The following is a 21,529-nucleotide window of genomic DNA, read 5'->3' as shown; positions in this document are numbered from 1 at the left end:
GTACTTGTTTAAAAAAAAAAACATGCAAAAACCCGCTCCATACCGGACTAGAAAGGGGTCCAATGCTTTCACATCAGACCCCTTTCTCCCGAATGCCGGGACATCACGTGACTCCTGTCACTGACGTCCCTTCAGCCAATCAGGAAGCGCTACTTCCGTGGCGCTCACCTGATTGGCTGTGCGCTGTCTGTACTGTGACAGCACATCGCAAAGCCGCTCCATTACTTTCAATGGTGGGAACTTTGCGGGTAGCGGTGGGGTCACCCGCCGGTCAGCCGCTGACCGGCGGGTGACCTTACCGCTAGCCGCTAAGTTCCCACCATTGAAAGTAATGGAGCGGCTTTGCGATGTGCTGTCACAGTACAGACAGCGCACAGCCAATCAGGTGAGCGCAACGAAGTTGCGCTTCCTGATTGGCTTAGAGACCTTTCTGTGACAGCTGTCACTGACAGGTCTCATTCGTGGAAAGGTGTCCCATGTGTCAGCATGGGACCCCTTTCAGTCCGGCATGGAGCGGGTGTTCGGTTTGTTTTTTTGCCAAGTACGTGGATTTATCTCTGGACCATGGCTGAGGTGAGTATATTGATCTTTTCTTTTCAGGTATCCGTGGATTCTACATGGAGAAGAGGACCGATGTCGGCGTGTGAACATAGGTAAGTATGTGTGTGTCGACGTATGAAATAAAGTTTTACTGTCGACGGTGTGTGTGTCCTGTTTTTATTTGGGTATTTTTTTCCCAGTAGTACTACAGGTACCAGCGGGCCCGTTTTTCTCCCGCATGCTGGTACTTGTGGTTCTCCAAGTACCAGCTTGCGGGGGAGGCTTGCTGGGACTTGTAGTACTACTGGAAAAAACAATATCTTTTTATTATCACAAAAGGCTATCAGCCCCCCCATCCGCAGCCCATTGGATGGGGGGGACAGCCTCGGGCTTCACCCCTGGCCCTTGGGTGGCTGGGGGGGGGGGGGGGCCCTTGATTGAAGGGGTCCCCACTCCCCCAGGGTACCCCGGCCAGGGGTGACTAGTTGGATATTTAATGCCACGGCCGCAGGGCACGGCATAAAAGTGACCCCCGGCTGTGGCATTATCTGTCCAGCTAGTGGAGCCCGATGCTGGTGTTAAAAATACGGGGGACCCCTACTCTTTTTGTCCCCCGTATTTTTGGCACCAGCACCAGGCGCAGAGCCCGGTGCTGGTTTTAAAAATACGGGGGATCCCCTGTCAATTTTTCCCCCGCATTTTTAGAACCAGGACCAGCTCGAAGAGCCCGAGGCTGGTTATGCTTTGGAGGGGGGACCCCACACCATTTTTTTTTATGATTTCACCGTTCCAGCATAAAAAAAAAAAAAAAAAAAAAATATTTTAAAAAATATATAAATAATATTTGTGCCTCCAAAAAAAAAAAAAAAAGTACCTAATCCCTTCTAATATAAATAGATCTGCTATTTCCCCCCCAAAAAACACAAAAAAAAACATGTTTAAAATTTTTTTATTTGTTTTCACCCTCCAAAGTGTGGCGGATTGAAAATGACGAATTTGCTGTCTAAAAGCACTGCTGTCGAATTTCCAAACTTGAATTGAATATGCTTTGGTCGAATTGCAGCACTTGTATCATTGCAGAAAAGTCGAATTTGCAAAAAGTCGAATTTCAAAAAGTCGAATTTTGAAAGTCCGTTTTTTGGTCGGAAAGCACTGAATTGCATAGGCGATTTTTTTTTTTGGTCGAAAATGACCCGAAATTCGACAATTTCGGGAATTCGACCGCAATTGCATATACCCGTATGAGTTAGTGATAGAACGGAGGCCTAAGGTGCAAAAGTGCTGTCTTTACTGCACGTGTGTGACAAGTATCCTATAACTTAGGGCCCGATTAACAGCAACATGCTCAAAACTCCTGAAGTGGAAATCGCTTATAAAGAAGACCAAAAACATGCTTATATATAAATGTAACTTACCATCAAACTTGCTGTATCTGGAACCAAAAACATTCTGCATATTACTACATGGTTCAGTGACAGCAGCCTTGAAGTCATGTTTACTTTGTTGACTGTACTTCTCTTCCATGGCCTGTGAGCAGCACGTGTGCCCTTGTGAGCAGACCTTCAGATGGTCGCCTGAAAAACACAGAAAAATCAGGCTTTTAATATAAAAGAATGATTGAACCAACCTTTTGCTCATTTGTACTCAAGGAACAAGAACCACCTGCTTCCACAGCATTTCTCCTACACAGTACTAAAAGGCATATGGGGGTGAGGGAATTCAATTAGCTGTGGTAATTTACTGCATGCTAATTAACTCCCCTGGGGCTATCCAATCTTCCCCGAACCATGGCCGCCAGCAGCTCTTCTCTGGGATTTTCTTTCAGGACCTCTGCAGGTTCAGAAAAAAATTCTCAGATAATCAGCCTGTTTTTGCGAAGGCTGCAGTGAAAACACATAATTTAACAGGTGCAAAACATGGGCTCTAATTGAATAGCCCAAAGAAAAAAAAAATTAGGAGCCCCGTTTTTTGTGCCCGTTAAAATAATCATTGCTAACCAAATTCCCCCATAGAGGAATATTTAACAAAGTTTGGAGACAGATAAAGTAGCGCACACGCACATTTATATAGCGCATTTATTTATATAGTGCACAAATATCCTGCAGCGCTTTAGAGAGAATATTTGGCCATTCACATCAGTCCCTGTGGAGCTTACAATCTATAGTCCCAACCACATGTACACACACACATTTATGCTAGGGTTAATTTTGTTGGGATCCAATTAACCTACCAGTATACCCATGCAAGTACGGGGAGAATATACAAACGCCACAGGTAGAACCACGGTGGGAATCGAACCCATGACCTCAGTGCTGTAAGGCAGTAATACTAACCATTACACCATCCGTACGGACGGTACCAACCAATCAGCTCCTAACTTCCATGTTACAGGCTGTGTTTGAAAAATCTCAGTTATCCCCCTTAGTATTTTATATTAGAAAAAAATTGTGCTAACCACATGTAATATCACTGTGCCAACCAGCATATAATAAAACAGGTGTTTACAACAGATGGCCACTTGAAAAGAGATGGTACATTTTCATAAAGGTGTATGAAGTCAAATACTACTTTCCACACTAGTCAGTATACATTTTACAAGTATATTCATTCCAGCATAAATCCTGTATGTGGAAGACAATGCGTGCAAAGAAAAGACATCTAGAAGAGAACAGTACAAGTCTGTCAGTCTGAACCAGATCTTGCTGGGTTGGGGCAAAAGGTTCATTCAATAAAAGACAGCAAGCACATTTAAGTCATGTCTCCTGGTTAGGGGGCAAATTCAGAAAGCCCAGAACAGCTGAGTAAGGTTATCAAAGGATCATTTGTGTTCATAATTGGCTGATTTACTGTGCACATATATGACATATTCATCGTTTATTTGTAAGAAGCTTTAGGCTCTGCATCAATGGACAAACGGCAATATAAATTAAACAAAATAAAACAGGAGTACAAAATAGTGAATGTATAAAAAAAAAAAAAAAAGATGACTCACTTGAAGACTCAATAGGATATATAGCTAGCAGAGACAGACGGAAGCAAAAGGTACAAATAGGAGGAGAAAGGTGAAGGAGCTTAAAAGATTGGTGTTGGTGAGCAAAGTATGGTAAGGTGGAAAGCAGCGCAGGAGAAGTCTTGACGGTGGGAGTGTGAGGCGGTATTCAGGAGGTAGGTAAGGCACAAGTCAGACAGCAGGGCAGTACTAGAGTATCCTGTGACAAGCTGAGAGATATAGGAAAGATGAGAGGGCTTTGTAAGTGAGTGCCAGCAACTTTAATTCATTTTAGAGAAAAAGGGGAGCCTAGGAGAGATTGTAAAATTGTCGAATTAGTGATGGCAGGGTGGAGATGCCAGGGGAGGGAAAGGGGGAGTTTGATTTTGGACATTAGAAATTGGATAAGAACAGGCAGCTGCATAGGGCAGTTAGGAGACACAGGATGTCAGAGAGCGGTAGAGGTCAGGGAGGATTCATGGAGTATCAGCAGCAAAGTAGCAGCAGAGGCAAGTAAAGGAGAATATGATTTCCCAAGAGAAGAGATGTAAATAGAGAGGCCAAGACGAAGCCATGAGGAGGACAAGGGTCCCTCACAAATCAATATAGAGACAATACTAGACAGACTCTAGAAAAAAAAAAAAAACCTATGCAAATAAGCGTTACATCCCCGTCTGTAGTCATATGAATTGTCATAAGGATCAATAGTTCAACCAGATTCTTTTTTGTTACAGAGATAAAAGAAAAAGTAGCATGAGATGACCCTAGTGAACCTGTATATTTAGTTTCAAGCTTGAAACCTATGCAACGGTTTACCAGCTAGAGTTTAAAGACAACCGAATTTTAACAAAAATGTACACTGTCTTCCATGTTTATGCACAGGCTAACCACTAAAGGGGGGTACACACGGAGAGATCCGTGCTTAAATTCTAAATAATCTGACTGGATTGCTAAAATGTGCTAGATTTCTAAAAATTAAGCACGGATCTCTCTGTGTGTATGCCCATATCAATAGTAGATTGCTCACTTCACTGCTCTGTGAAGTGAGCGCCCCCCGTCACCCTCGCTCAGTACACATCGCACTGTGCGCTGAGTGGGGGGAGAGATGTATGTGGAGCGGTCTGTGCTATATCGCTCAGCACACATCTCCCCTGTGTGTACAGGGCTTAAAGGACACAACCTAGATAAGCGTTTACAGCAATCTACCATAAATGTGGACAAGAAATTATGACAAATGACAAAGGTAAAACAGATCAAAGAGTAAGATTAAAGGTATTCATACGAATAGAGCAATGTAAACAGACATCATCCATTGGTGGCTCGGAGGTCACGTAAGGCTGCAATATTTAAGAACATTGTTGCCTTTGATGATGTGGAATCACTTAGAACAAATCTTTAGAATGAACAATGATCTTAACATCCTTTCTAGTGTATGAACAACCACAAATAATATGCTACATAATAAGTTAAGTTACTACAAACCCCAAACACATTAATCACTGGCAACAATTAAGACACAATTAACCGAGTGTGATTGGGCAGACCAGGGATGCATCTAATTGTGGGAGATGAGGGGGTCACTTATTATGATACAATTATTTCTACAGCACCATCAACACTTTACAAAGTATCATTATCTTTATTCAAATTCTTTTAAAGCCCCTATTGGATAGGCCAGATTGTAAGGGTAGAACTTAGTGCTCTAACACATCCATCAACCCTTGCACAAATGGAACTTAGGGCCTTATTCAGGTTTGTTAGCATACCAAAAAAAGCACACAACTGCCAAAACCATGTTTCACTGCAGGTGGGGAGTTGTAACATGTGCAGAGGTTTATACACTGCTCAAAAAAAATAAAGGGAACACTTAAACAACACATCCTAGATCTGAATGAATGAAATATTCTTATTAAATACTTTGTTCTTTACATAGTTGAATGTGCGGACAACAAAATCACACAAAAATTATCAATGGAAATCAAATTTATTAACCCATGGAGGTCTGGATTTGGAGTCACTCAAAATTAAAGTGGAAAAACACACTACAGGCTGATCCAACTTTGATGTAATGTCCTTAAAACAAGTCAAAATGAGGCTCGGTAGTGTGTGTGGCCTCCACGTGCCTGTATGACCTCCCTACAACGCCTGGGCATGCTCCTGATGAGGTGGCAGATGGTCTCCTGAGGGATCTCCTCCCAGACCTGGACTAAAAGCATCCGCCAACTCCCGGACAGTCTGTGGTGCAATGTGGCGTTGGTGGATGGAGCGAGACATGATGTCCCAGATGTGCTCAATTGGATTCAGGTCTGGGGAAGGGGCGGGCCAGTCCATAGCATCAATGCCTTCGTATTGCAGGAACTGCTGACACACTCTAGCCACATGAGGTCTAGCATTGTCTTGCATTAGGAGGAACCCAGGGCCAACCGCACCAGCATATGGTCTCACAAGGGGTCTGAGGATCTCATCTCGGTACCTAATGGCAGTCAGGCTACCTCTGGCGAGCACATGGAGGGCTGTGCGGCCCCCCCCCCAAAGAAATGTCACCCCACACCATTACTGACCCACTGCCAAACCGGTCATGCTGGAGGATGTTGCAGGCAGCAGAACGTTCTCCTTGGCGTCTCCAGACTCTGTCACATGTGCTCAGTGAGAACCTGCTTTCATCTGTGAAGAGCACAGGGCGCCAGTGACAAATTTGCCAATCTTGGTGTTCCCTGGCAAATGCCAAACATCCTGCACGGTGTTGGGCTGTAAGCACAACCCCCACCTCGGGCCCACATACCACCCTCATGGAGTCTGTTTCTAATCGTTTGAGTAGACATGCACATTTGTGGCTTGCTGAAAGTCATTTTGCAGGGCTCTGGCAGTGCTCCTCCTGTTTCTCCTTGCACAAAGGCGGAGGTAGCGGTCCTGCTGCTGGGTTGTTGCCCTCCTACAGCCTCCTCCACGTCTCCTGATGTACTGGCCTGTCTCCTGGTAGCGCCTCCATGCTCTGGACACTACACTGACAGACACAGCAAACCTTCTTGCCACAGCTCGCATTGATGAGCCATCCTGGATGAGCTGCACTACATGAGCCACTTGTGTGGGTTGTAGACTCCGTCTCATGCTACCACTAGAGTGAAAGCACCGCCAGCTTTCAAAAGTGACCAAAACATCAGCCAGAAAGCATAGGAGCTGAGAAGTGGTCTGTGGTCACCACCTGCAGAACAACTCCTTTATTGGGGGTGTCTTGATAATTGCCTATAATTTCCACCTGTTGTCTATTCCATTTGCACAACAGCATGTGAAATTGATTGTCAATCAGTGTTGATTCCTAAGTGGACAGTTTGATTTCACAGAAGTGTGATTGACTTGGAGTTACATTGTGCTGTTTAAGTGTTCCCTTTATTTTTTTGAGCAGTGTATTTGGGTGGGATGTGTTCAACTTGAAATCTAAATTGCAGTGTAACAATAAAGCAGCCAGTATTTACCATGCACAGAAACAATATAACCAACCCCAATCCATCTCTCTCTGCGCATGTTACATCTACCCCACCTGCAGTGAAATACGGTTTTGCCCCGTTGCTTGCTTTTTTTGGTTTGCTAACAAACCCTTGCTAACAAACCCTTTGTCTAAAGGTTCTACCAAACACACAAGCTAACATTAAACAACCAGCATAATTTTGGACTGGGGAAGAAAATTGAGCACCTGAAAGAAATTAATGGAAACAAGGATATTTCATCTCCGTTACGGTTTACAAGATGATCCAACTGGTAAGTGTTTGTGGAGTCCATTACAGACTTTGACTACTTAACATACTTTGCCAGTGTAATTAGACCTAGGTACATTACAGCCAAATAAACTTTTTATACTCCATCTTGACCAAAAACATAAACAGGACAACATTTCATAAGCTGGTAAAAAAAACAAAATTCAACATGAAGTTAAAAAGGAACATACAGTACTTCAAAGGCCACTCTTTTACGTGACCCAGCGCCAGCAAGGGAACGGATGTGTGCTGGCAAAAATGTTGCTATATTGTCCAAAAATGCGAGAGGGCTAGAAAAATCAGAAACTAGACCATATACTTTCTAAAGAGAAGAAAAGAGAAAAAAAAAATAGATTTTAAACCTACCGGTAAATCTTTTTCTCCTAGTCCGTAGAGGATGCTGGGGACTTCGTAAGGAACATGGGGTATAGACGGGCTCCGCAGGAGATATGGGCACTCTAAAGAACTTTTAGTATGGGTGTGCACTGGCTCCTCCCTCTATGACCCTCCTCCAGACCTCCGTTAGAGAAACTGTGCCCAGAGGAGATGGACAATATGAGGAAAGGATTTTGTAAATCTAAGCGCAAGATTCATACCAGCCCACACCAATCATATCATATAACTTAGAATATACGCAACCAGTTAACAGTATGAACGAAAAAACAATATCAGTCAAAGACAGATTCCAACTGTAACATAACCCTTATGTAAGCAACAACTATATACAAGTATTGCAGATTTAGTCCGCACTGGGAAGAGCGCCCAGCATCCTCTACGGACTAGGAGAAAAAGATTTACCGGTAGGTTTAAAATCTTATTTTCTCTTACGTCCTTGAGGATGCTGGGGACTCCGTAAGGACCATAGGGTTTATACCAAAGCTCCAAACCGGGCGGGAGAGTGCGGATGACTCTGCAGCACCAATTGAGCTAACGCGAGGTCCTCATCAGCCAGGGTATCAAACTTGTAGAATTTTGCAAAAGTGTTTGAACCCGACCAAGTAGCTGCTCGGCACAACTGTAATGCCGAGATGCCTCGGGCAGCCGCCCAAGAAGAGCCCACCTTCCTAGCGGAATGGGCCTTTACCGAATTTGGTACCGGCAATTCAGCCGTAGAATGAGCCTGCTGAATCGTGTTACAGATCCAGCTAGCAATAGTCTGTTTAGAAGCAGGCGCGCCAATCTAGTTGGCTGAATACAGGACAAACAGAGCCTTTGTTTTCCTAACCCTAGCCGTCCTGGCTACGTAAATTTTTAAGGCCCTGACCACATCCAGGGACTTGGAGTCCTCCAAGTCACCCGTAGCCACAGGCACCACAATACGTTGGTTCATATGGAAAGAAGAGACCACCTTAGGCTGAAATTGAGGACGAGTCCTCAACTCTGCTCTATCCACATGAAAAATCAAGTAGGGGCTCATGTGAGACAAGGCCGCCAACTCTGACACCCGCTGTGCCGATGCCAAGGCTAATAACATAACCACCTTCCAGGTGAGAAATTTTAATTCCACCGTTTGAAGAGGTTCAAACCAGTGTGATTTAAAGGAACTGTAACACCACGACAAGGTCCCATGGTGCCACTGGTGGCACAAAAGGAGGCTGAATGTGCAGCACTCCCTTTACGAAAGTTTGGGCTTCTGGGAGAGAAGCCAATTCCTTTTGAAAAAATATAGATAGGGCCGCAATCTGTACCTTAATGGAGCCTAATTTTAAGCCCATATCCACTCCCGTCTGTAGGAAGTGGAGAAAACGGCCCAGATGGAAATCTTCCGTAGGAGCATTCATGGTTTCACACCAAGATACATACATCCTCCAGATACGGTGATAATGCTTCGCCGTTACTTCCTTCCTAGCCTTTATCAGAGTAGGGATAACTTCCTCCGGAATACCTCTCTCTGCTAGGATTCGGTGTTCAACCGCCATGTCATCAAAAGCAACCGAGGTAAGTCTTGGAACATGCAAGGCCCCTGCTGTAACAGGTCTTCCCTGAGAGGAAGAGGCCACGGATCTTCTGTGAGCATTTCCTGAAGATCCGAATACCAGGCCCTTTGAGGCCAATCTGGAACCACGAGTATTGCTTGTACTCTGTTTCGTCTTATGATTCTCAACACTTTTGAGATGAGAGGTAGAGGAGGAAACACATAGACCAACTGAAACACCTATGGTGTCACTAGGGCGTCTACTGCTACTGCCTGAAGGTCCCTTGACCTGGCACAATACCTCCGAAGCTTTTTGTTGAGGCGTGACGCCATCATGTCTATTTGAGGAAGTCCCCAAAGACTTGCTATCTCTGCAAAGACCTCTTGATGAAGTCCCCACTCTCCTGGACGGAGATCGTGCCTGCTGAGGAAGTCTGCTTCCCAGTTGTCCACTCCCGGTATGAAGACTGCTGACAGAACACTTACGTGATTTTCTGCCCAGCGCAGAATTCTGGTGGCTTCCGCCATTGGCACTCTGCTCCTTGTCCTGCCTTGGCGGTTTACATGAGCCACGGCTGTGACGTTGTCTGATTGAATCAGATCCGGTAGGTCGCAAAGAAGATACTCCGCTTGTCGTAGGCCGTTGTATATGGCCCTCAATTCCAGTACGTTGATGTGTAGACAAGCCTCCTGGCTTGACCATACCCCCTGAAAATGTCTTCCTTTTGTGACTGCTCCCCATCCTAGGAGTCTCGCGTCCGTGGTCACCAGAACCCAGTCTTGAATGCCGAACCTGCGACCCTCTAGAAGGTGAGCACTCTGCAGCCACCACAGGAGAGACACCATGGCCCTGGGGGACAGGCTTATCTTTTAATGAAGGTGTAAATGGGACTCCGACCATTTGTCGAGACGGTCCCACTGAAACGTCCTCGCGTGGAACCTGCCGAAGGGGATGGCCTCGTAGGCGGCCACCATTTTTCCCAGAACTCGAGTGCATTGATGAACAGACACTCTTTTTGGTTTTAGCAGGTCCCTGACCATGTTCTGGATGTCCTGGGCTTTTTATACTGATAGAAAAACCCTCTTCTGTTCCATGTCCAGAATCATGCCTAGGAATGATAGTCGAGTCGTTGGAAGCAACGGAGACTTTGGCAGATTGAGAATCCAACGGTGTTGATGTAACACTCTCAGGGAGAGCGACACACTTTTCAGCAATTGATCCCTTGATCTCGCCTTTATCATGAGATCGTCCAAGTACGGGATAATTGTGACACCCTGCTTGCGCAGCAGCACCATCATTTCCACCATTACCTTGGTGAAAATCCTCGGGGCCGTGGAAAGCCCAAACGGCAACGTCTGAAACTGGTAATGACAGTCCTGTACCGCAAAATGCAGGTATTCTTGATGAAGAGGAAATATGGGGACATGAAGGTAGGCATCCTTCACGTCCAGCGACACCATAAAATCCCCTGCTTCCAGACTGGATATCACAGTCCGGAGTGATTCCATCTTGAATTTGAACTTTTTCAAGTATAGGTTTAGGGATTTTAGATAAAAAATTGGTCTGACCGAACCATCCCATCCGGCTTCGGTACCACAAACAGTGTTGAATAGTACCCTTTTCCCTGTTGGCCTAGGGGAACCTTGACAATCACTTGCTGTTAACACAGCTTTTGAATTGCATCTAATACCACTCCCCTCTCCGGGGAAGAGGTTAGCAAGGCCGACTTGAGAAATCGGCGAGGGGGCACCTCTTCGAATTCCAGTTTGTAACCTTGGGATACAATTTCCAACGCCCAAGGATCCACGCCTGATAGGACCCAGACCTGGCTGAAGAGTCGAAGACGTGCCCCCACCGGTGCAGACTCCCTCCGTGGAGCCCCAGCGTCATGCGGTGCATTTAGCAGAAGCCGTGGAGGACTTCTGCTCCTGGGAACTAGCCGAAGCAGGTGTTCTCTTACCTCTACCCTTACCTCTGGCGAGGAAAGAGGACCCCCGACCTCTTCTGGACTTATGCGACCGAAAGGACTGCATCTGATATTGTGGGGTTTTCTTTTGCTGTGGGGGAACAAAAGGCAAAAATGTAGATTTACCCGCGGTAGCTGTGGAAACCAGGTCCGCGAGACCATCCCCAAACAAAACTTCACCCTTGTAAGGTAAAACCTTCATATGCTTTTTTGAGTCGGCATCACCCGACCATTGGCGGGTCCACAGAGCTCGTCTTGCCGAAACTGCCATGGCGTTGGCTCTGGAACCAAGCAGGCCCACATCTCTTTGAGCGTCTCTCATATACAAGACTGTGTCCTTAATGTAGCCTAAAGTCAGGACAACGGTATCCTTGTCCAGGGTATCCATGTCAGCCAACAAGATATCTGTCCATGCTGCAACAGCGCTACAGACCCATGCCGATGCTATTGCCGGTCTGAGTAAAGCCCCCGTATGTGCATAAATAGACTTTAAGGTAGTCTCCTGTCTACGATACGCAGGATCCTTAAGGGCCGCGGTGTCTGGAGACGGTAGTGCCACCTTCTTGGACAGACGCGTTAATGCCTTGTCCACCCTGGGCGAGGATTCCCAACGTACCCTGTCCTTTGCTGGGAAAGGATACACCATAAGGATCCTCTTGGGAAACTGCAGTTTTTTGTCTGGAGTTTCCCAAGCTTTTTCAAATAATTCGTTCAGTTCATGAGATGGAGGAAACGTTACTTCAGGTTTCATCCCCTTAAACATGTGTACCCTCGTGTCAGGAACAGAGGGGTCATCTGTGATATGCAAAACATCTTTTATTTTCATAATCATATAATGAATACTTTTGGTCACCTTAGGGTGCAACCTTGCCTCATCATAGTCGACACTGGAGTCAGAATCCGTGTCGGTATCAGTGTCTACTATTTGTGATAAGGGACGCTTTTGAGACCCTGACGGGCCCTGTGACTCAGTCAAATCCGCGGATTGACTCCCTGCTGTTTCCTTGGACTCAGCTTTGTCCATTCTCTTATGTAATAAGGTCACATTAGCATTTAAAATATTCCACATATCATACCAATCATGAGTCGGCGTTGCCAACGGAGACACCACAATCATCTGCTCCACCTCCTCCTTGGATGAGCCTTCCGCTTCAGACATGTCGACACACGCGTACCGACACCCGTACACACACACACACAAGGATATATCTATAAGGGGACAGTTCCCCAACAAGGCCCTTTGGAGAGACAGAGAGAGAGTATGCCAGCACACACCCAGCACCAACTGACACTGGAAACAATTCCCAGATATAGTGCTTTTATATATATGTCAATCGTGTAATACACTCACTGAGCCAAAATGTGCCCCCCCTCTTTTTCAGCCCTGTATCACCGTTCTGCAGGGGAGAGTCCGGGGAGCCAGCTTCTCTTCAGCACACTGTGGAGAAAATGGCGCTGGTTAGTGCTGTGCGACCAAGCTCTGCCCCCTCTAGTGGCGGGCTTTGGTCCCGCTCAAATTCACAATTAATGGCGGGGGATGAACATATCCACTGACTCCGCAGCCCATATGTGTAATAACATGCCAAAACAGAAGTATATATTGCTGCCCAGGGCGCCCCCCCTGCGCCCTGCACCCATTAGTGCCTGTCCGTGTGTGGAACGTGTGGGAGCAATGGCGCGCAGCGTTACCGCTGCGCGCTTACCTCAGGGAAGATCTGAGGTCTTCTGCCGCCTTAGAAGTCTTCTTTCTTCTTATACTCACCCGGCTTCTATCTTCCGGCTCTGCGAGGAGGACGGCGGCGCGGCTCTGAGACGAACGGCAGGGGGAGACCTGCGTTCCGATCCCTCTGGAGCTAATGGTGTCCAGTAGCCTAAGAAGCAGAGCCTATCATTTAAGTAGGTCTGCTTCTCTCCCCTCAGTCCCACGATGCAGAGAGCTTGTTGCCAGCAGTGCTCCCTGAAAATAAAAAACCTAACAAAATTCTTTTATCAGAGAAACTCAGTAGAGCTCCCCTGTAGTGCACCCATTCTCCTCTGGGCACAGAATCTAACTGAGGTCTGGAGGAGGGGCATAGAGGGAGGAGCCAGTGCACACCCATACTAAAAGTTCTTTAGAGTGCCCATATCTCCTGCGGAGCCCGTCTATACCCCATGGTCCTTACGGAGTCGCCAGCATCCTCTAGGACGTAAGAGAAAAAGATTCAGAATGCACATAAAATGCATTCAAATAAGACTGTTTCAGTTATCACTTTTAAAAACAAATGTCTGGGGTGCAGAAGTCCAAGATTTGCATATCCTTAAAATTATTTGATGTCAGAATCTATTAAAATACATGCCATATACTGGCTATCAATGGTCTGAAATTTTCATTTACATTGGGTTTAATGAGAAATCCTTGGCGCACTAACCAGTTAGTCAGCCCTGGCACGTAAAACTGGCACACTACTGGGCAGCTATGGCTAATGGTCTCAGGAAAAAAAAAAAGTGTGGGGCAGAAAAAAAAAATCTCTTACATTAGAAAATTATATAAATGAGCATTATCAACAAGTGCAATTTGTCCTCATGAATAGGATATAGTTGTTAAGCATTGTTTAAGAGACATCTGACCCCTGAGCAAGTGAATAACTGTAAACCTGATCCCACAGCTGTGCAATTGTGGAAAACAAGCGAGTTTTCCAAGTGAACGGTGTTAAGCTTCTTCCCTCAACCCCGACAAACCACTTTCTATTATAAGAACAGCTCCATTGGTTTAATCAACTCCCTGGGCAATTACAATATTAATTGTCTGATACAAAATGACACTGTTCAAAGAAACCCGACTCTTTGGGAAAAGTCTCTCTCTTGGGCCAGTAACTCGAGCTGCTATGTGTTCTGAAGGATTTAGAAATTCTCATTTGCCAAGAGAAAGCCAAAGAAGAATACATTAAAAACCGCCAGACAGATTATTTTCAGAGTGCTGCAATAATAAAGGCACTCAAAAGACGGGATGTATGTTTTGGATGAATTTTAGTATTTAATAAAGTGATATATCAGCTGGATGTTACTAGCAACACCCTTTTCTAAATGCTGTATCATCCATATTTCGTGAATAAGCAGCCAATACAAACACTTTAGAAAAAGCACTGGTCCAGGACAGCATTAAGGCAGACCATAAGAAGCGATTTGCACGGTTACCGCAAGCACCATTTTTCTCCGGCACACAAGAAAAGCTTTCAGTGAACTAGTTACTGGTTACTGGAAAAGGGACATGGAGAAAATGTTTTTTTTTTTTGGTTAGCAAAGTATGCTGCATTTACTTCACTAGCGTGAAAAGAAACAGTACGGTTGTTGGGAGAAGCCGATCTAGAGTTAAGACTACACAAAACTACAGTTCTCAGAATAGACATAACATTTTGCTATACATAGTAATACAGTATTCACATGCACTAATCTCAATATCTATATATTAATTCTCTACGGTCTGTCCAGTCTCCTACAATAATGCCGCCTCTTCAATGGCTTCCTCTGCCAGAACAGGACAGACCTAGCCGGAGAGTAGGAGGACCCATCAGGAACGTATAAATATGAAGCCGAGTGAGGGGACGGCACACAGAAGGGGGCGGAGCAGCAGTGTAGCAGCGGCCAGCCTAAAGTGACCTGGCATATGCAGGGTTCCTGTAATAGTGTAGTATCATTTACATTTATCCCTGATGTATTATTTTTTTTTTTTTTTTTTTTTCAAATAAACTTTATTGGTGTACTACGATAGAGTTTGTAGCACAAAAAGTGACAACACAGCATAACAATATAATGTAAGTTACAAAAATAGATGGGGAGGCAGTATGTTAAACTTCCAGTGTCCCTGAGTGGATGAAAGAGAAAAAGTGGTACAAAAAGCATGCACCATAGGGCAATAGGATGGTATTGCGAGTGGTTTGGTATGGAATCCCGACAGTCAGGATGTTGACGGTCAAAATACCAACAGAAGCATCCCAATTGTCATAATCAACACATTTTGTAACCCTTACCCTCCCCCCCCTAACCCACCCCTTTAGCGGGATGCCACTGTCTGTTTTGTGACTGCTAGCATCATGTCTGTTGGGATGCTGATTACATCCCTTGTGGGTACAAATACATTCAAGTTTCATAGCAAAGTGTTTCCAGACTACGCAAATAAAACTCTCAAACTTCAAATAATTGTGTATTTTTCTTTTTAAAGAGACGCTTCCAAACAGTTCACACTTATGAGCCTGATGTATTCTTTACCAACAAAACAAAATGTGCTTCCAAAAGCATTTCATTTAATCAACAGACCCCAACACACTAATACAGGTCTGGCGGCCAATCTGTGGCTATCCAGCTGTTGCGAATCTACAAGTCCTAGCATGCTTTACTAGCTGATCGGTGCAGGGGTATGCTGGGACTTGTAGTTTACACCATAGGATATACTAGTAGGTTAATTGGCTTCAGTCAAAATAAACCTTAGTCTGTCCGTGTGGTAGGGAATACAGATCATAATAATAATAATAATAATAATAATAATAATAATAATAATAATGTCACTTTTCTCCAAATAGTACTCAAAGGGGCAATTTAAATGTTCCAGGCGCCCCATGCTGGCCATCTAAACGAATGTTCATCTATCGGAGCAATTAAATTGTTGCTCCGGTCAGATGGACATTAGGTGTGTGCGTGAAAAGTCTGTAGTTTGGGTGCCCAAACTAAGTCTTTAGATGCCTAAACAAGAAATTTAGATGGGATTAGCCGCTTTCCGCAGCTAAAACCGGAGCTTTCAGGCGCATTAAATGCTAATGGACGCCCACACAGAGACACCGTTGAATTGCTTCATTGGGTGCCCGGCATAACTGAATCACCCCCAACGTGCTTTACATTTCACTTTACAACACAAAATAGAAAACAAGACTGCAAGCCCTAATGAGGCAGGGACTGATACAAAAGGTTTAGAAAATGATCTGTAAAAGTACTGCGCAATGTGAAGGTGCTACATAAAATTACACATATAGTGGTAGATAAACCATAAAAGATTATGAATTTTACATTACTAAATATACTTTATTTTTTCTGTATGTTAATATGGACATTATGGTACAAAGGTTCCAGCATGTCAACCAACTATGTTGAGGCTTGTATGTATTTCTTTCTGGGCGCATCAGGTTGGCTCAGGGACTATAAGCTCATGGAAAGGGCAGATGTACAGAAGTTGATTTAAAAAATGGCAAAGACACTGGTTACTTATTATGATTCATCATCCCAAGCACAGTGCTATGAATACAGAGATTAATTAAATATTAGGCTACAATGGTTCCTCAGTAAATAGACCGCCCAGCTGTTTAAGCGCTGCTTTCAATCACTTTGAAAGTGGTGAACGCATGTTCCGCTAATCTGAGAGGCACAAGAAAAATTTGCTGAGAACAGATGTCCAATCTGGAAAGTGATTAAAGGGTGCATTAAGACACATCGGCACTCTAACCCTTGCTTTATGATATGGTGTTGTCTGGTATCTGAGGATGGATGTCATAAGGAGAGATTGTTTCCCCTTATTTCTAAGAGGAGATGCTTACTATTAAATACCATCTAACAGTTTGATGTAATGAGGAAATAAGAAAACCAATGTTTCCTCTTTGAGTGTAAATAGGATTCCAAAACACTAACATTTAGGGTTGCTAGAGGGTTGTGTCTATGTTCCCTTTGTGGTCAGGACCAGGAAGTGACAGCAAGAGAGGGCAATAAATAACTTCCGCCCTTACAGCACCTAAATGTTTTATCCATTCTCCATTCGTTTGAGGTTATTTAGTTTTATCCCTGCACCATTGTACCCTCACGGACTCGCTTCGCTCGCCAGGCTTCAGGCTCGGTGTCTCGTTCCGCTACACTCGCCACAGATTACTATTCCAAATAGTTTGTGACATGGACCCAGGATGTTATGGGAAAGGTCCTCTCCACGAAGGGTAACAAGACGCTACCATTGCTAGAGAGACCAAACTTGTGTTCTCCTTTCCTATGTGATTAAGTATTGAGAAATGCGTACACTACGTTCTGGCCAGATGACACAGAAACATTTATATGCATTTTCCTACTGAACTGGTGCTATCGCAATTGGGAGATTAATAAATGTGTTAAACAGTCAATCTATAAAGTGATGCCTCTATTTTCAGCACTTTCTATTGCTATATACACAACCATCGATTCTCGTGTATGACATGGTGCCACAATGAGTGTTGCAGACACTTGCAAATGCAGGTGTATTCCCCTTTCCAGATTCTGGGACTATCAGAGACTAATTTTTGAAAAGTTGTTGCTTCTTTTTGTCACGCATCAGAGTATGGTTAATTTTAAACATATGCAAGGTTTGAGCAACGCTCTAAGATATTATTCACTCCTTTTCAGACATGACCACTCCCTAAACACCATACCCCAAATAAATTACATTACATAAACAACTTAGCAAGAGATCACACCTCCAAAATATTTCTAGGAATATAAAGGGATTATTGTGTAAAACAATAGTATCTATACTGCATGGTGGTGAGCACTGAAAGCAGACTTCCTAGCATCAAAGATTTTTATACCATCATCCACTAATACCTACATTAGTCAAATACAAACTGGTTCCCCATTAGCATGCTATGGCCCTTGTCAATGGTTGCCATCTACAATCCTAGGATTCACCTGACTGAAACACCCTTTACAATACATGCTCATTTTATTGCTCTCAAGACCAGCATCCAGAAAAATTAATAGCTAAATTGTAACATTTGTAGCAATTTTTAACATAGCTTTAAAAGGGTTTGCCAAATTAATGTGTAATTCTTGATACATGAGGTGGAGAAGTCAATTATGTGGACTGAATATTCAGCAGGTCAAACACTAGGAACCATTGACACTACAGAGGAATGGAGCGTCTCAAGCTACAGTAATTACAAACATTCCTCAATTCATAGGTGTCATGGTCATTAATATTAATTCAACCTGCATAAAGGAGACTGCCTCCATCATGTATAACTTTGCATATAGGTGCGCATTTGCACAGTACCACAGCAACTAGGCAATTTGCTTTAGAATGTTCAGTTAAAGTTAGATAGTGAAGGCAAGTATCAGTACAGGTTGAGTATCCCATATCCAAATGTTCTGAAATATGGAATTTTTTTGAGTGAGATAGTGAAACCTTTGTTTTCTGATGGCTCAATGTACACAAACTTTGTTTAATACACAAAGTTATTACAAATATTGTATTAAATGACCTTCAGGCTGTGTGTATTATAGGCCCTATAATATTATGGGCGATAATAGTCAAAGATATGAACGATCTCATTAATGAACGATATACCGTTCATATCTGAGTGTGGAGGCACCAGCGATGAACGATGCGCGGCTCCGCGCTTGTTCATCGCTGGTGCCCCGTCAGCTGGGCACGCAGGCCAATATGGACGATCTCGTCCATATTTACCTGCACTTCTATGGAGCCGGGTGGAGTGAAGAAACTTCACTCCACCTAGTATCCGCCGTCGGGCAGCTCGGCGGCGGGTCGATCAATGTGTAGGGCCCTTTAGATGTATATGAAACATAAATGAATTGTGTGAATGTACACACACTTTGTTTAATGCACACAGTTATTAAAATATTGGTTAAAATGACCTTCAGGCTGTGTGTAAAAGGTGTATATGAAACAAATGCATTCTGTGCTTAGACTTGGTTCCCATCGCCATGATATCTCATTAAGGTATGCAATTGTTCCAAAATAAGGAAAAATCCGATATCCAAAATACTTCTGGTCCCAAGCATTGTGGATAAGGGATTTTCAACCTGTATTTGTTTTATGGCACCCCTAGGAAAAGTTTTTTATTGGTAAATTTGGAGTAAAAAAAATAAGAATTTACTTACCGATAATTCTATTTCTCATAGTCCGTAGTGGATGCTGGGACTCCGTAAGGACCATGGGGAATAGCGGCTCCGCAGGAGACTGGGCACAAAAGTAAAAGCTTGAACTAGCTGGTGTGCACTGGCTCCTCCCCCTATGACCCTCCTCCAAGCCTCAGTTAGGATACTGTGCCCGGACGAGCGTACATAATAAGGAAGGATATTGAATCCCGGGTAAGACTCATACCAGCCACACCAATCACACCGTACAACCTGTGATCTGAACCCAGTTAACAGTATGATAAACGAAGGAGCCTCTGAAAAGATGGCTCACAACAATAATAACCCGAATTTTGTAACAATAACTATATACAAGTATTGCAGACAATCCGCACTTGGGATGGGCGCCCAGCATCCACTACGGACTATGAGAAATAGAATTATCGGTAAGTAAATTCTTATTTTCTCTAACGTCCTAAGTGGATGCTGGGACTCCGTAAGGACCATGGGGATTATACCAAAGCTCCCAAACGGGCGGGAGAGTGCGGATGACTCTGCAGCACCGAATGAGAGAACTCCAGGTCCTCCTCAGCCAGGGTATCAAATTTGTAGAATTTAGCAAACGTGTTTGCCCCTGACCAAGTAGCTGCTCGGCAAAGTTGTAAAGCCGAGACCCCTCGGGCAGCCGCCCAAGATGAGCCCACCTTCCTTGTGGAATGGGCTTTTACAGATTTTGGCTGTGGCAGGCCTGCCACAGAATGTGCAAGCTGAATTGTACTACAAATCCAACGAGCAATCGTCTGCTTAGAAGCAGGAGCACCCAGCTTGTTGGGTGCATACAGGATAAACAGCAAGTCAGATTTCCTGACTCCAGCCGTCCTGGAAATATATATTTTCAGGGCCCTGACTACGTCCAGTAACTTGGAGTCCTCCAAGTCCCTAGTAGCCGCAGGCACCACAATAGGCTGGTTCACGTGAAACGCTGAAACCACCTTTGGGAGAAATTGAGGACGAGTCCTCAATTCTGCCCTATCCGTGTGAAAAATCAGGTAAGGGCTTTTATAAGATAAAGCCGCCAATTCTGAGACACGCCTGGCTGAAGCCAGGGCTAACAGCATTACCACCTTCCATGTGAGATATTTTAATTCCACAGTGGTGAGTGGTTCAAACCAATGTGATTTTAGGAACCCCAAAACCACATTGAGATCCCAAGGTGCCACCGGGGGCACAAAAGGAGGCTGTATATGCAGTACCCCTTTGACAAACGTCTGGACTTCAGGCAGAGAAGCCAGTTCTTTTTGGAAGAAAATCGACAGGGCCGAAATTTGAACCTTAATGGACCCTAATTTTAGGCCCATAGACAGTCCTGTTTGCAGGAAATGTAGGAAGCGACCCAGTTGAAATTCCTCTGTAGGGGCCTCTTTGGCCTCACACCACGCAACATATTTTCGCCAAATGCGGTGATAATGTTTCGCGGTTACATCCTTCCTGGCCTTTATCAGGGTAGGGATGACTTCTTCTGGAATGCCTTTTTCCTTCAGGATCCGGCATTCAACCGCCATGCCGTCAAACGCAGCCGCGGTAAGTCTTGGAACAGACAAGGTCCCTGCTGGAGCAGGTCCTTTCTTAGAGGTAGAGGCCACGGGTCCTCCGTGAGCATCTCTTGAAGTTCCGGGTACCAAGTCCTTCTTGGCCAATCCGGAACCACGAGTATGGTTCTTACTCCTCTCCTTTTTATGATTCTCAGTACTTTTGGTATGAGAGGCAGAGGAGGGAACACATACACTGACTGGTACACCCATGGTGTTACCAGAGCGTCCACCGCTATTGCCTGAGGGTCCCTTGACCTGGCACAATATCTGTCTAGTTTTTTGTTGAGACGGGACGCCATCATGTCCACCTTTGGTTTTTCCCAACCGTTTACCATCTCTTGGAAGACTTCTGGATGAAGTCCCCACTCCCCCGGGTGAAGGTCGTGTCTGCTGAGGAAGTCCGCTTCCCAGTTGTCCACTCCCGGAATGAACACTGCTGACAGTGCTATCACATGATTCTCCGCCCAGCGAAGAATCCTTGCAGCTTCTGCCATCGCCCTCCTGCTTCTCGTGCCGCCCTGTCTGTTTACGTGGGCGACTGACGTGATGTTGTCCGATTGGATCAATACCGCCTGACCCTGAAGCAGGGGTTTTGCTTGAGTTAGGGCATTGTAAATGGCCCTTAGTTCCAGAATGTTTATATGAAGAGATGTTTCCATGCTTGACCACAAGCCCTGGAAATTTTGTCCCTGTGTGACTGCTCCCCAGCCTCTCAGGCTGGCATCTGTGGTCACCAGGATCCAATCCTGAATGCCGAATCTGCGGCCCTCTAGTAGATGAGCACTCTGCAGCCACCACAGAAGAGACACCCTTGTCCTTGGCGACAGGGTTATCCGCTGATGCATCTGAAGATGCGATCCGGACCATTTGTCCAGAAGATCCCACTGAAACGTTCTTGCATGGAATCTTCCGAATGG

At 44.8% G+C, this 21,529-nt stretch overlaps 1 protein-coding gene across 1 annotated transcript in view; it reads right to left on the bottom strand.

The window, feature by feature from the left end:
• GPC4 (glypican 4) overlaps positions 1-21,529 on the bottom strand; it is a 166,553-nt gene that overhangs the window by 83,344 nt on the left and 61,680 nt on the right. The window contains exon 2 of the mRNA XM_063937480.1: positions 1,956-2,114. Within this exon, the coding sequence (XP_063793550.1) occupies positions 1,956-2,114 (159 nt within the window). The remainder of the gene's footprint in view (positions 1-1,955; positions 2,115-21,529) is intronic.

This window comes from Pseudophryne corroboree, chromosome 8 (genome assembly GCF_028390025.1).
Source record: "Pseudophryne corroboree isolate aPseCor3 chromosome 8, aPseCor3.hap2, whole genome shotgun sequence".
Classification (NCBI taxonomy): Eukaryota; Metazoa; Chordata; class Amphibia; order Anura; family Myobatrachidae; genus Pseudophryne; species Pseudophryne corroboree.
The sequence above is the reverse complement of the archived record's forward strand: the minus strand, read 5'-3'. Positions and strand labels throughout refer to the sequence as shown.